This window comes from Atta cephalotes (genome assembly GCF_000143395.1).
Source record: "Atta cephalotes unplaced genomic scaffold scaffold00012, whole genome shotgun sequence".
Taxonomy (NCBI): Eukaryota; Metazoa; Arthropoda; class Insecta; order Hymenoptera; family Formicidae; genus Atta; species Atta cephalotes.
Window position 1 is genome coordinate 2,577,813 of NW_012130076.1, and position 16,502 is coordinate 2,594,314.

The 16,502-nt window shown below is 35.1% G+C and overlaps 1 protein-coding gene across 1 annotated transcript in view; it reads left to right on the forward strand.

Annotated features, from left to right (window-relative positions):
- Positions 1–15,746, forward strand: part of LOC105617189 (N-alpha-acetyltransferase 15, NatA auxiliary subunit) — a 40,396-nt gene extending 24,650 nt beyond the window's left edge. The window contains exons 9-11 of the mRNA XM_012198754.1: positions 14,475–14,668; positions 15,005–15,113; positions 15,235–15,746. Of these exons, the coding sequence (XP_012054144.1) occupies positions 14,475–14,668; positions 15,005–15,113; positions 15,235–15,746 (815 nt within the window). The remainder of the gene's footprint in view (positions 1–14,474; positions 14,669–15,004; positions 15,114–15,234) is intronic.
- Positions 15,747–16,502: the final 756 nt, after the last annotated feature.

The following is a 16,502-nucleotide window of genomic DNA, read 5'->3' on the forward strand; positions in this document are numbered from 1 at the left end:
CTACGTACGTCGTACGTCGTACGTCGTACGTACGTCCGTACGTACGTACGGTACGTACGGTACGTAGAGTAGAGAGAGAGAGAGAGAGAGAGAGAGAGAGAGAGAGAGAGAGCGAGGAAGTATATTCGCCGTACGAACTCAAATTACCTGCGTTTCTCGCCACAGGTGTACGGCTCATTGTTCATCATCGTGCGCGCCTTCATTTTCTCGCGATTTTACATGAAAGTGAGAAGACAATTTCTCGTGCATTTTAATGAGCATGGCTGGGAAATGGGTTGAATTGATTAATTTCAAGATCACGGCGAAAAGGTTGCTCCCTGTGACCGTGCACCGTGTTACGGCCTTTATGTCGCTTTGTTGTGCTTATCTGGGACGTAGAAACTGTGAAGTGAACATGCACTTCGTATTCACTTTTATCCGTAAAGACTTCATGAAAACATCTTTTCACTTTTATTTAGCACCTTCATTTAACGATAAATGTGAAATCTGAGTTATTCATCTGATATAAAAATTACATTATACATGGAGAGAAGTCATAATATTTATATTCAATATTAAATATATTATGAGAATTCAAACTTATTACTTTAAATACATATATCAATTATTGTCGAGTTTCTTATGCAAATAAACTAACTTTTATAAATTTAATAAATTTAAAAAATTATCGGATAAGTTCTATATATAGTGTAGTAATTGACGTTTCTAAAATAAATTACAGAATGCAAAATTTAAAAAATCTAATTGTTTAAGAAAACAAATAAAAATATATTTCTTTTTGATTTTTAATCCTTCGTCAGTAATGTGAAATTTTCATCCTTCGTTATCATTTGAGTCTTCAAGCTTCAATGCAGATTTTTACATTTATATGCAGACTTATATATTTATATCCGGATTATGTCCGGACTATATAAACTTTTAATTGTATCTTAGTTTCCGATAATTATTATTCGTGTAGATCCATTAAAACTCCGTTTTAATTAAATTAATATTTGATTGAGTCTTCTAAAGTTTATTGACAGTTTGAGAGGATTATGAAAATGACCGAAGGTGTGTCGAATTGTTTTAATGAATAACTGGATCCTAACATATCCTGAGTTATTACGACAGTGACAAGCAATTAAACGGATGATCATTTTCTATAATGAGTTTATGGTTTGCTAATAGTTAAAATTAATTCATGTTCTTACTGCGTTCAGCTATAATTGTTTTCAGTGATGCAAATAAAACTTAATGGCAGCTACTTGCTGCGGTTGTAGGAATATAACATTCCGTGCATATTAAGTCTACCATGCAATTTTAAGACGTAAAATTTATAAATTTTATGCCATAAGAAATTGACCAAGCATAGTCGATTATTCTTTTCACATTCGCCTATGGTTAATTTCTTATAGGCCTTAAAAATCATTGTAGACGTCGTTTTATACTTGCGATGAGACTGCATGTATTGTCATCTTACCGCATTTCTTAGACGATGCGTGCTTAAGGAAATTCAGAATTCCTGATGTTTGTAATGGAAACCGACGGATGACACAACAGCAATTAATTCACCGGCACAACTTACCGTCACGCGTTTCTATGATACATGTCTGCTTCGCGTATTCGTAAACTGTAATCGCAAGCGAAACGTTGCACATACTATGCGACACGTGCATCCGTCTCCGACTCCAATTGATAAAGTTGGCGCTATTATCGGATGTCTCGTTTCCGAACGGAAATAGAAACACTTATTCAATTATCTTTCAAAATTTGTAAGTCGTGCCATTTCTCGTATCAAAAATAGCGAATTTTGTCAATATTATCTGGATGTAAGTAGGTCAGTTCTTCATTTTGTAACTTTTTATACAAATCCAATAAATTCGTCAGATAGTTCTATGTATAGTATGACAATTGACATTTCTGAAGAATAATTAACTGACATTTTTTTAGATTATAGGATAGGTAAAATTTAAAAATAATGTTCTTAAATGGATAAGCAAACACTTTTGAAACAAATGTAATTCATCGGAGAAAACGATTTTGCTGAATAATTTAAAATTTGACTAGATACACATCTGAAAATATCCCTTTGTTGGACTATCAAAATAACTATGTAGATCACTCAAACTGATTGCTATTAGGTGTACAACTTTGCTTCCGCCGTTTTTTTCCGAAATTCGAGGCTTTATTGTAAAAAACTGATTACATTTATGATTCAAAGTATTGTCCACTATAATAGTGTCGCTGGCCACTATTTTCTCCCATCTTTCGGGTAGCGTACGAATCCCGCGTCGAAAAAACTGGTCATCTTTTGAGGCTATCCACGAATCGATCCAATTTTTTACTTCTTCATAAGACCGAAAGTGCTGGTCAGCCAAGCCGTGTGCCATTAATCGAAACAAGTGATAGTCAGAGGGAACAACGTCTGGAGAATACGGCGGGTGGGGTAGGACTTCCCATTTCAACGTTTCCAAGTATGTCTTGACCACTTTCGCAACATGGGGTCGAGCATTGTCATGCTGCAAAATCACTTTATCGTGTCTCTCGTTGTATTGCGGCCGTTTGTCTTTCAATGCTCGGCTCAAACGCATCAATTGCATTCGATACCGATCGCCTGTGTGTTGTTTCAGTCGGTTTTAACAGTTCATAATACACTACGCCGAGCTAGTCCCATCAAATACAGAGCATGACCTTGGACGTCAAAATCACCGTTCTTGAAGCGTTGAAACCACTCACGATACGTTCTTTCACTAATAGCGGCCTCACCATAAGTATTTGAGAGCATTCGATGATCCTCAGCCGCAGATTTCTTCATATTGAAGCAAAAAATTAAAACCTCCCGCAAATGACGAGAATTTGGCTCGTAAACTGACATTTTCAATCGAGAATAAGTTTATGATGCAGACACAAATCGACTAATGTTTCTATGGGGTTATGTTGACAGATGCCCAAGTTTATTGTATGACGTCTATGATCTATTTATTTCGATCACCACTTATCGCTAAAGCCATCTATAGGAAAACGGCGGAAGCAAAGTTGTACACTTAATAGAATATCGAAATTTTTTGCAGTATTGTTCATCATCTTGAGATTCTTACATAATTATTATTTTGACAGTCTAACAAAATTACGTTCAGATCTGAATCTAATTAAATTTTTTGTTACTTTAAAAGTTCTTTCCATCTTTCTTCTTTTGATTAAAAAAATATATAATATCAATTATAGTAAATTTTTTAGTAAAATGGAATAACTTAGATTGGAGTAACTTCAGCCCAAATTTTGATAATGTCTAGATAATAGGCATGTAAATCGATTTTAAAAACGTTTTTTCTTTTTTATATGGCATAGCTTTCCAATGTTCCAATGTTTTTTCAATGTTTAATAATATTTTAATTAAAATGTATGTACATACATTTGCTTGGTAACGTTCTTTAATCGTGACGTTTAAAAAAATTTAATAAATGTAATTTAAAATATAATACATTCATTTTTATGAAAGTTATGAGCAATTAAATTAGGTAGGTGTTATTTCCATAATTTGAGATATAAGACGTCTCATGAATTGATTTTAAATATATGTATTATGTAGGCATTTTTTTAAATTTGCCAAACCTCATTTTAAGATAACAAAAAAATATATTATTTTTGCTCTAAATGTTAAAAACACTGTTATGATTCGGAAGCCAAAACTTATATTCTCTATAAGGAGAGTCAGGGTTTCATGCAAAAATTTCGAAATTGAATCTCACGCAGAAATTCTGAAGGCGCTCATCGCAGTTAAGCATCGTAACTTTCCTACATTCGATTTTCCCTTTCGCTCGCGGAATTAGAAATTCGATTTAAAACTGACCCGCTTCTGTTCCACTGTTCGTTATGGATTCCAGCAGCGCGTTGCCAGTATTTTTACACGTGCAACGACCTTTAGGGAGAAGAATATTCAGCGAAAGTGTCGTTGTCGTCAACACGTCGCCGGCACGTCCGTTCGCTTTCCCCATGATTTCCTGCGGAATTGGCCCTATTCGTTTAGCTCTCATATTTTTCTCATAAAATTACGCGTTCATGTATGTACAGAGAGAATCATGTCTCGCATTTGCCGTGCTTTCCGGAGAAATCGTGATTCTTGGTACTTTATCTTGTAACATGAATAGCGAATAAGAAGGAATAAGGAATGTTGGTTTTATTCTATAAATCAATGGCACATTTCTAATAAGTTGACAAAAATTGTGTTAAATTAACAGAAATTACTATAATATAATCACTAATTGATATTTAAATAAAATATTAATATTTATATATGTACGTATTAGGACATTTATGATAATTTTTGGGAATTTACGGACGAATTTACATTTTTTTACGTAATGTAAATTCTAGAATCTAGAAAAAATCGTTATATGTTAACCGCAAAAAATAGCGAGAAAAATTGATTTATTATCGATGTTCCGCTGTTGCTTTATTCTCGACAAAGTAACTATAGTTACGGCAGTTAAACGAGTTATTGTTGTCTGCGGAGGCGCTAAATGTTGCGTTTACTATACAAGCGCCATTATATGCAGAGATTCGTTGACTGGTGAGTCGTAGCCAGGGTGTCTCATAAATTTTCATTAGATCGCCTTTATTTTTGAACGAATACCACTTTTGACTTTATTTCGATGTGCTAATCATCATAACAATATTATTATACGTCTAGAATTGCCCTCGTAAAATAAATTAGAGAAAATAAATTAGAGAGAAAAATACGGCATTCTTTTTTTAAAGTATCCTCTCCGTTTTGCTGAATTTATATGCCATAGAATAAACAGACGTCTTTTTATAAATTTCGAAATATCTAATTTAAATATTTCTTAGCTAGACAATCTTATAACAATTTTACAAAGAATCCACAGGTTATGTCGAAAATAGACTTAATAAGATTGATATTTAAAATTTTTTATTAGCGCTTCATCTTTTGTATTGAAAAATTCATCTTGCTTTATAAAGTGATAATTATTGAATTATAAAGTATAATTTGAAAACCATTCTTCACATTCAACACAATAGCTTCTTCTAAATTACTCTGGAATTTCCCAGCGAGATTGTAAATCTCTTTTTCTCCGTATCATCAAAATGATAATTTGTCGTCGGTGACTATCTCACGTCATTTCGTAATAAATAGTTGGCGTTTTTGTTAATAAACAGAAAATAGTGAGTCGAAGTAACATTTTGAACACTGTGATCGTATTTAGAACTTAATATTCATGTCGTGTATCCATAATATGGATCTATATTATAGAGATGCATTGAAAAATATTTTGATAACATACTTCAAGATAGTAATTTAATTTAGCAAGCACCATAAAATGTCTCAGTTCTCTCGCATCAAATCTCCGAGCCATTCCCACGCGAGATAAAGGTTTTGGACGCGTGCCCAAGACTCTGATTATTCCTAGATCTATGAAGTTTAAAGCCCTGAAGTCCACACTACGTATTGGAGAGGATTGCGAATTGAAAATTACAATTCAACCAGGCAGAACGAAACGGATTAAAAGCAAAATTATCTCGTTGAATTCTAATCTCTAATTCGCAATCCTCAGTCAATGCGTATACTGTGACCTGGGCTTAGGATAAAGCAACATGTGATGAATACACAATGCCTCTCTAAAACGATTAAAATTCAGCAACGGCTGAATTTTAAAGAGGCGATCCATTCTGTCGGACCGTCGCTACTTTGCGGGAATCCGACCTCGCGGCGTCTTTGAGGTTGCAATTGGTGAGGGAAAGAAAAACGAAAGAAAGAAAATACACGAATACTTTGCGTTCGACGAGCCTTGGCTCGCAAACTTCTCGCCATGGGAAGTCAGCATTCCGGTGCTGGTTCACCCGTATGCCCCCCCCCCCCCTCTGTCGCCCGTGTAAGAAGCCTTTCCATGTAGACGTCGATAGACACCAATAGACACAGTCGAGTAACCAGCACACACCAGGCGAAGTGTAGCGGGCACACCGGTCCCTTTCTTATTTCTCCGCGAGCCACGCCTAGCCCACTTGCCCCGTAGAACATTCGCGTGCACCCTTCACCGCACAAGATCGTTGGTGCAACCGCCACATACACGCTTCGGCAGGAAACGTGGGCGAGAGACTTCGGGCATCGATATATCTCGGTTGATGGTATCGCCAGAATCAGGCGCAAAACGAGCAATTTGAACCATTCTCGTTTCACCCGGACGTATCAGCATGAAAGGAACAATTTCAGGCTTTAGCCGTATAAGTATGATACGTAGATGCGTGGAAAATGCGCAATAAGGACTATCCTATTTGACGAAATGTTATATCAATATGCCTATGTTTGGCAGAGGTTATATTATATATATGGCAATTTTGCTCGCGCCGAATTCATGTAACGCAATAGTATCTAATGTGTTCCTGTGTTCATAGAATTGAATTTTTTGTACTTTCGTGTAGTAGGAGAAAGAGAAGAAGCGGGGAGGAAAAGAAAGATGGTGCGCAGTATAAGAAATAAAACGCACGTGATTTATATAGCTGGAAATGTAGCACCAATTTTCCAGGTGAATAAATAACACGGTTTTCTAAATCGCTTCTTGCTCAGCTATTGATTTTTCGCTCGATTTCCCATTTCCACTTTCCCACATGGTTCGTTAGAATAATCGAGGTTTTTTGGACTTATCTGTCTGACACATATCCACATATATTGACGTCTCCAAAAAATATTTCAAAAGGAATACCTTAATTATTTAAATTATACAAAAACAGGATAATTATCGTGAATGTTTCAATTTTGTTTTGAAAATTGTACATATGTAAAAAAACGAATGTGAATCCGTGCATAAATATGACCATCTGGAATGTCATCTACTTTGTATATTATTTATATCTTTTATTTATATTGTATTAATATACGTATTTATAAAAATCTTTTTAGATTAGAACAAATACGTTATCTTAAAATAAAAATAACATTAAAAATATTTTGGAGATGGAAATTATGTGTTTACTGAGAATTTGCATAAATGAAGTAAGAGCGAAAAGAGAGAAAACGTAACTATGAATGAGTCACTGACTCTTATTTAAATAGATCGCTTTCGTGGAAACAAACTTGCGACAGTGTTATAAATAAATATGTATACTTTATAAGTCATTGATAAATAAATATGTATACTTTATAAATCATCTCATTTTATGTAAAATTGATGTACCTATTTAGTTGCTGTTTTTAAATTCGCGAAACAGCGATCCAAATAATAAAAGATTTTTTTTACTTATTCATGTTTCCAAAGACTAAGTGTTGCCCATCAATCGACTATATTTTTACGTATCAATAACTGACTATAATCTAGATCTCTTCCACGAATCACTGAGCACAGGATATTGCGACAATGATCTCCATCTATTAAGCGCAAGTGGCGCAGGAAATATGGTATGTCTATGTATATAAATACCATATATCATTTTGTCACATGAAGAGAAATAGATTTCCGTACGAGTCACTTCTTCTGAAATCTATTTTCGATCGCTTAACTCGCGAAATGGCTGAATCCTTAGAGCCAAAATTAAAAATGATCGTGGACTAATGAATCACGTTTTGGACCTGCCTGAAAATAATGGGATGCAACCGCGGCAAATGAATGGCATAGACCGTAGGTGCACCTCCCGATGCTTCCTGTACGTTGTGTAGGCGTGTGTAAAGAAATTGTTCCCAGCACCGCGCCTTTGTCAATTAACGCTACATCCGTCTTGAGAATAATTTAATTGCAGCACCCTTGAATAATACGGGCTTGTGATACCTTGCAGCGTTATAATTTATGGTGCAATTTCTTCCGCGCGAGTTTCTTTTATTACAAACTAGAGATATTGCTATTACTTTCCACTTCGTTCCCGCGCGAATTGTTAGTGTTTCGCAAAGAATCTTTAAACGCGTCGAGAAGCGGAATGATTCAAGATCGAATCAAGATATTTCAACTGTCTGAAATATAAATGAACATTTTATACAGAATTTACAGAATAGGAGAATAATTTTGTGAAGAAGTAACTCTTCTTCTTGATATTTCCGCTTTGAGGAATCATGTCATAAAGATGTTCTCAACATGTCTTATGTCCTTTTTTTGGATTATTTTTGGATATTCATATTGTCTAGGAATTTCTTGAGAATTTAGCAGGAAACAAACAAGTTTGACTCTTGCAAAATAATATTCATTCGTTATTGCGCAATTGGTGTTATAAACATATAGCGGTAATAGTCGCTGACAATTAGACTTTTTGGTGTAAAGTAGTATTTTCGTATTCATAAACTGGCTGAATTGTAACGACATTGACATGCGTGGCACATCCTTTCTTATTCATTAGGATGACGTAAGAGAGCGTTAACGAGTTCGCGACCGGTGATTATCAGGAGAATCAAAGCGTCTCATCGAGCGAGCGTACTACTTTTCTGCTGATCTAATATAAACACTTCTCTATGTTATAAAAGCAAACCGTTGTAACGGAGAGTTTGTATTTGCGGAGGTCGACTATTCGTCAGGGCAAGATACGGGGCTAAAACAGCGATTACGCTAATGACTTCTTTTTTTGCGATTATATATGGCCGTTGCTGGCATCATCGTCAGTTATTCTGACATTATCTAGTATGAAATATTCGTATATCCCGTAAATAGGTTGATTATGTCATATTGCTCTATGTCATATGGTGTAAAAGAAATCATGCTTCACCAATTATCGTATTCTACTCATTTAACGGAACTGATTGCGCTCGGCAAGGTAACAGCTGCGTAACATTTGCAGTAGCCGGTGTAATTAATCGACCGTTGATTATACTCCCCGTTACGCGCGTTTATTATGTCGGTATCGGAAGAATGTAATCTATCCGCAATTAAAGGATAGATTTTTTTGCGGGTGATCTGTGCCGCGATGTGTACGCCGTGCGGGAACTAAACGCGGAACTGGATTAAATCACTGCGCATAATCGCAATTCATGTCGCGATGTCGTGGAAACGGTTTCTTGGACACACTTCTTGAATTTCTAGTCGCTGACTTCCTCAAAAAAAAACCGCATCGACCAAGACCACGTAACACGAAATGTGCTTGAATTTTTTCTTACAGCGATCCAATTAATTCACAATTGAGACATCTGACTATTCATCGTAGCTCTTCAAATTGATGATGTCGAAAGCAAAAAAATAATAAAAATTCTTACAAAATACATTAAATTGAAGTATTTTTTAATAAAACAATATTTGTATTTGATAGAATACACTTGTAAAAAATATCAAAATTTTTCCTTTTATTAATTAGAATAAAATCATATTTATTTCAATTCGACAGCAATCATGTAACTTGTTTTCTAGTTTCTCTTAGATATAATTCAATTTTAAATATACAGTTATTCATTGATTAGTGGAATACAAGGAGTTTTTAATATATCTTACAAATGTTCTATTCTGTCAATTGTAAGTGTTGTTTTATTAAAATACTCACATTTTTATATACTTGTAAGAATTTTTTTAAATGTATTTTTCTCGCTTTTGACGTCACATTACAATGAGAAGCTTTAATTCACAATTAATTCATAAATATCGAGAATTGAGATATAAAAGCCTGACAAAAATTGAATTGATTTCAATTATTTCACCAATATTGCGTATCTCATTACATTTGTATATTATATTTGTATATTATTTTTTGTATAGTCCTTTGTATTGTATAGTCCTATAATTGTGTTCATTAACACATTATATATTTGCAAACGTTAATTTTTTAGCATAATACAAGATAACATAACAAAATAGGATTAACAAGAGTAGCAATTATGTTAGCGTAATTGCTTCGTTGAGTTTCTCTTCATTGCGTTTGTCGCAGAATCATTACCGCGTTTTAAGTGAATCATTCTAATTCAATGACGCCTAAGACACGTCGCGAAAGGAAGGCCTTCTTCGCAAGAGAGGCGCGAGGAAGAACTTACTTTGCGAAATTAAAATCTCCGAGTTTCCTGCGTGCTCAATCAGGAGGACAGTGACAGACGTCACTCGCGTGCCTTTTCTTTGACTTTGCGTTCTAATGACGGGGCGTTTGAAGCGTGGCATCCTTTCCCGCGTGCCGTCCTCGTCGCCCCCGTAATTTCTGCAACCCTTGCATAATCGCGATTATTTTACGCGGTAAATCCGACTGAACTTGTTGCACACGAAGTCGTGCATCTCTCGTGTCGAACGCGACCTCGGCTCAGAAATCATGCTTCTGTTAAAACATGCCAGCGATTCATCTCGCCCACACGCGAGATGATAATAACTGCGTGGCTCATGGATCGCTGTAAACAGAAAAAATAAGCGATATTTCTGCACGCGGCCTCCACGGATCAGAGCATAGATTCGATGCATAGATGATGAAAAATGTATAATTCGCATGCCGCGCGAATATATCCCAGATAGATATGAATTCAGCACGATCCATTTATCATGACGGCATGACGGGATATGGGCTAAGTTGCAACGCATTGGGAAGGTTGCAATGGATTACATAAATCACTCTGTAGGTGTCATAGGAAAATCATCGATGTTTGTAACGCGTTATTACATATAAATGAGTTAAATGTTTCCCGCGTTTTTCTCAAGGATTATTTCTATTTGATAAAAAAATTAGTGTTTTATTTTTTAAACCTGTTATTTAAGAGGATGTTATATTGATCGTGAGAAAAATATTTTGGTTGTATCAATAAGAGATATAAAATGCATTCTGTTCGTATATAAAATTCTAATTATCGTAATTGAAAAATTCTGATTATCGTAATTGAATTTCTGATTATCTTGACTAGAATGTTCAATAAATTTAACTATAAGTGTCTGATTTGTATTTTTATACAAATTGAATTGGAATTCCAATTAATGTCTGTTTCCATCAATGTTTAACTTTTATTTCGGTTCAACTAACTCTTTATCTTCTAGTTCTAAAAATTAGAAAAATTGAAGAATAAATGGAATTGAGATTAAATTTAATCCATTGGACTGAAATAAAAATAACGCTAAAAATCTCAAAATTCAAGTAGCTGTAACTTTGTTAAAAGAACCGAACGAAATTTAAATTTAAAATAGGGTTTAAAGCTTAAAATACTATTTTTGAAAGATTTTCTACTTTTGACAGATTCCTGTGTCTTTTGAATTTCTACAAGTTTGAGACTTTTTGCATATAGAAAACTGCGACCTAGGCAAAAGAAACTTTTCTCATTTTTTAGACGTACCCACATGGATCTGTCGCATATATATATATATATATTGTTCACATGAATTGTTCTAATAATCGCGTGGGAATACATCACTCGTGAGACATAACAAGGCGCGGTCGCGCGTTGTTCGAAGGCGACCAAGGAACCGATTTAATTTCGCAGAATGTGCCGTCCGAACGAAGGCGCGTTATTATGTCGCGCATAAATCAGAGGCAAGTTCGGCCACTGATTTCCAAGTGCATCGCCCTGCATCGCGCTTTCTAACGTGAAATTACTGCGAAATTCGCTACGCGCAAGTTACTGAATGAGTAACATCGGAGAAACGACAAGGTAATTTGCATACGAATGCCATGATCCTCGACAGCACGGGACCATTGTGTTTCACGGAAGGAAATCACGATAATTCGCGGGGTCCTGATCGATCCACGAGAATAATTGGTTTTTTGGTTTGTTGTTGAAAATTATTTTTAAATTCACACAACAATGTTGCAAATTTAATGGATTAACGCACGTAATTACGTGTGCGTAGAGGGATGCAATTTACATAAGCTTGCACGTTGGTGCCGCCTGTTGCTCTACATTCCTGAGCGCGCTCAAGGTCCTCCTTTACTTTATCAAGGATGAAAAATCCTCGTCACTAATCCTTGCATACCGATGCCCAATTAATAGTGAAAGTTTCCGCAGTCGCCCAGCATTATAACTAGAACCTCTTGGATTGGTACCAATTATAATGAATCACGTTTGAACGTGATCCTTTGATAACTTTACCATTTTTGTCAGAAAATTACGCCACAATAATAATATTGAAATGACACAAGAGAATATTGAATGATATGAAAAAAAAAGTAAAATAATTTCTGCTTATATCGCTCATTTACTACAATAACGACATAATTCAAATATCATTTTTAATTACAGAAAAAGAACGAAAATATTTATAAAAAAAAGATATTTTTATTCCTCTACAATCAATTATTATACAAAAATTAATATTATATAATAAAAATTAATATTATATTTCCAAATTAATATTATAACATTTTAATGATTGAAATATTGAATTGATTTAATGATTGAAATTAATTTTCTGGAAATCTTTATTTTTTAAGTTATGTTGTTGTAGCAAATGAGTATGTTAATTATACGAATGACATCGCAGACGACATGCATCGAATTTGAAATCGTAGACTGCAACGTATGCATTCGACGCCAAAATAACACGTAAAATAGTTCTTATATAAGAAATACGGTGGAATCGTTTTTCAAGGAATTGAGTGAATCCTCTCTGCGGTAACGCCTACACGACTTGCGAATTTACGGAGCATAGCAACGAACACAACGGTCTACCGCGTTTTAATAACGCATTGACTGGCTCTTACATAATTGGAAAGCGCTCGTGATTTTCGCACTATAATGCCAAATTAATACGGCGGTAATTAAAGAGTGGATGCCCACTGAGTAGGCTAACTTCGAGGATTAGCGCAACAATCGAAACTTTATGCCCCACTTTTTTGCGTAGCGAAAATTCATTAATCAACTGATCTTTCAAGGCAGTTGATCGATAAAAATATTAAGATATATATTGAAAAATGCATTTATTACCTAAGTATAACTTTTCTATTTTGTAGATTACTAACTTATACAATATTAACTTATTAAAAAATTCTGAAAATTATATTATTCTGTGATATTAAAAATATATGTGAATATTCATAAATATTTTTTTAATAATAAGAGAATGTTTTATGTGAATTAAACATTATAATTTTTAATGAGGTACATTAGTCATTCTTCATATTTATTGCACGCGAAAGGATTTCACTAAAACAATCTTCTAAGAAATGTAGAATCGTAGAAAATGTAGAATAATTTTCAAGAAACCTATTTTAACGTACTTATTACGCAGTAAAAGATTTAATTCAGTCTGGAAGGATGATTTTCTTTTTATGAACGATTTTTTTTTTTAGACGTTTTTATACTCTAAATTAAAATGACTTTATTAACAACATTATTAACGACATATTGTATATTATTGTATATTATTGTTTTTTGATTTATTGATATTTAATAATATCATGCATATGGATGTAATCATAATTTTCTGAAAAAAAAATTAAATGAATATTAAAAGAAGTATATAAGTACGTTAATTCTATCTAAATCTATTTGCTGGGTTTTGTTTAGAAATACTATCGTAATAAGCTTTTTACGATGTTTCTAAACAATAAAAATTTTAATTAATATATTGTATAATGTATAATGATTTTGTATTGCAAGTTTTCGATGGAATTGCATGCTTAAAGGTTCGTAAAGAATAGTTATTAAAAAGAAGAAAAAATGTACTAAATAATATCCATAATAAAACAATATTTTACAACAATTTGTTCTCCGCTGTGTAAAAATGTCGCAAGTGACTATTCCCGGTGTAAGAGGATTTAGTGAATTAATAAAGATTCAGGTCGGTGCTGCGTCATATCTCGGACTTTTCTTAGTGTATTCTGTCATTACGTTGCCGTACGATTACTGACGTCTACTTACGACTGACAAGACTCGTGTATGATTTCTTGCGATTTCATAGTTAATCTATATTTTCGCAGAACGCTCTAGATATTTACGGTTTTTGACGAGCATTCACGTGGCAAAGCTCCTTTCTACTTCTGCCACCGTCCCACGATACCCGCCGGGCGTGCACGTGACTAACGAGCACGCGAGGCACGTGCACGCATGCCAGACCTACTAAACAACTGTTAGTAGGTCTGGCCACGAACGAAGGCGAGGAAAAGTGGGAAAAATTACTGCGAAACCGGCCGGACTGTATGTTTTATCCATCGTGTCAGAGAGTACCGTACAACCTTGGCAAGTACGTCAGTAAGAGCTGCGAAAAGATTATGGTGATATTTGTGGAAGTCGCAGCGGAAATTATGTCGAAACTGGTCTCAATCGCTTTAAGAAAACGGGAGAAAAATTTGCGTAACAATGAAAAAAATTCAAAACGCAGCTTGCCGCATTTATATGCAATACTATATGCGATACTATTGAGTAATCATTTGTTGAATCACGAAGTTTAATCATTGTTACTGTAAACCATTTTTGTTTAAATTAAAATAATAACAAATATGATTGCAAACAAGATTCATTTTACATCATATTTGCTGAACGGGCAAAACGATTTTTCTGTGCGCTTTTTTTACTCTTCGATTGCAAGATTACTACATACATATATATACATATTGATTATCTTTATATGCGTTGAAGATTAAAAGACATTCCTTATTTTTGCTGTATGTTACAGAAAACTTGGCGCCATCCGAATTGAAAAAACTAAGAAACAAACAGAGGAAACAGCGCAGAAAGGCCGAACTCGAACGACAGCAAGCCGCCCAGGCTCAAGAGAAAAGAGAGCAACATAACAAATCTCGGCAGCAGAATGACTCTGATCTTGAACAGCCCACACTAGACGAATTAATTCCGGAAAAACTGGAAAGGGTTAGTTTAAACAGTGAGATGAAAGAAGAATATTGTCTTTTAAATCATTTTGCCTTATCATTTAAAGCGTTGACGTTGAAATATTTTTTATGCTAAATATAATAAGAGACATAAAAGAGTACATTAGTCACAAAATTAAAAAAAATTCTTGTTCTGATCTTGGTAACGTCATGCAAAGTAAAACTGATAAAATCAGTAAATAAATCTTTTTAAATCTTATAACTTTTATTTGAAACATTTTTTAATGAAATTTATATCTTTCGAGATATTCTGGAGTCTCGACCTTTTAAATATCTCGTATAATTTCTTTAACAGTAATTAAATATATTTTTTCAGGTTGAAGATCCATTGGAACAAGCAATAAAATTTTTACAGCCCTTGCAAGAATTGGCGTCGAATCGGATAGAGACGCATCTCATGGCTTTCGAGATATATATTCGGAAAGGTACTAAAAATATATTTAATAGCGCACACACATAAATCAAGTTGCAATTGATGAAAATTATTTTATGAGACTGATTAACAATAAGTTGGCGCGAGATAATAAATATCTGTTTCTCTTACAGGTCGTACTCTTCTCATGCTACGCTCGATAAAACGCGCTCATAGGTTGGACATGAATAATCCAGACCTACATACGTGTTTAGTGCGTTTTCTGTTACACACCAGTAAATCACCGTTGGAAGGAGCAGTAGGCGAGGTAGTGAAGCGTCAGACCGCCGGAATCTTTTCCAGTACGAAGGCAGCTCAACTAAATGCCGAGTACTTGAAGAAAAACAGAAATTCATTGCCGCATCTGCTGCAAGGCGCAAGGATGTTGTACGTCCTGGACCCGTCCGCGCAGATGAAGGCGCTATCCTTTGTAACAAGCATCGAGGAACTCGAAGGCATGACGCTACAGAACTGCACGAAAGTGCTTGATGCATTGCGCAACGGCGACTTCGGACACTGTGACGATACGATAGCCGATTACATGACGAAATGCCACGTGCGATTCCCATTCGCTACCGCGTTTCGGCCGCCCGAACCGAAAACCAACAATAATCATCAAGAAAAAGAGAATTCAATCAAAAACTGATCCAGGTACGCGCTATTGCAGCGTCACTGAATCTATTATCGTAATTAGACAAGTCCATGGAGAGCCGGGAAGCGTTCTTCTGATCTGCGCTAGAGGACGTTAAAAATCACGTTTTTGGTGCCGTGGTAAAAAGACGAAACGAAATTGGCAAGATAATTAATCGAGTAAAGCATGTGTTACATACGAACTGTTCTTCGAGATATTTCACGTAGTGCGAACAGTGCTGAGACAATGCTGGATAAAACAATCCTAATAAATTATAATGCAACGAGGTGCGGACCGCCTATAGATTCTGGAACGGTCCAGGAATTTTACAGGAAGGAAAATAATGAGAAAAAAGAGAGGACGACTTAGCTAAATATTAGTTAACAATCGAGATCGATTAATTTGACACGTTCCGCTTATCGTGAGCAGCGACGCTAAATACGAGGGGTGGGATGAGGATCGGGGATGGGAGGGGAATAATCGATGAAAGTGCGGACTGTTTTGTGGTACGGGACGTGCAGTGTGTAAAATAACACGTGCGAGTTAACACATTGGTACAAAAAGACAAGACTTGTATACATACATACGCGCGCTCTAAAGCGAATATTTCTACTCGACTTAAGGTGTACAATTTCCAGCGATGCCTACATAATACTCTACTATGTAGAGGCTGCAAAACGCTAGATGATCATCGAAGCACCAAGTACTGTACCGTGCATGTCCGTCGTCGCATTTTGGATGGACTCCGTTCCCACATCGTGTACTAACTTC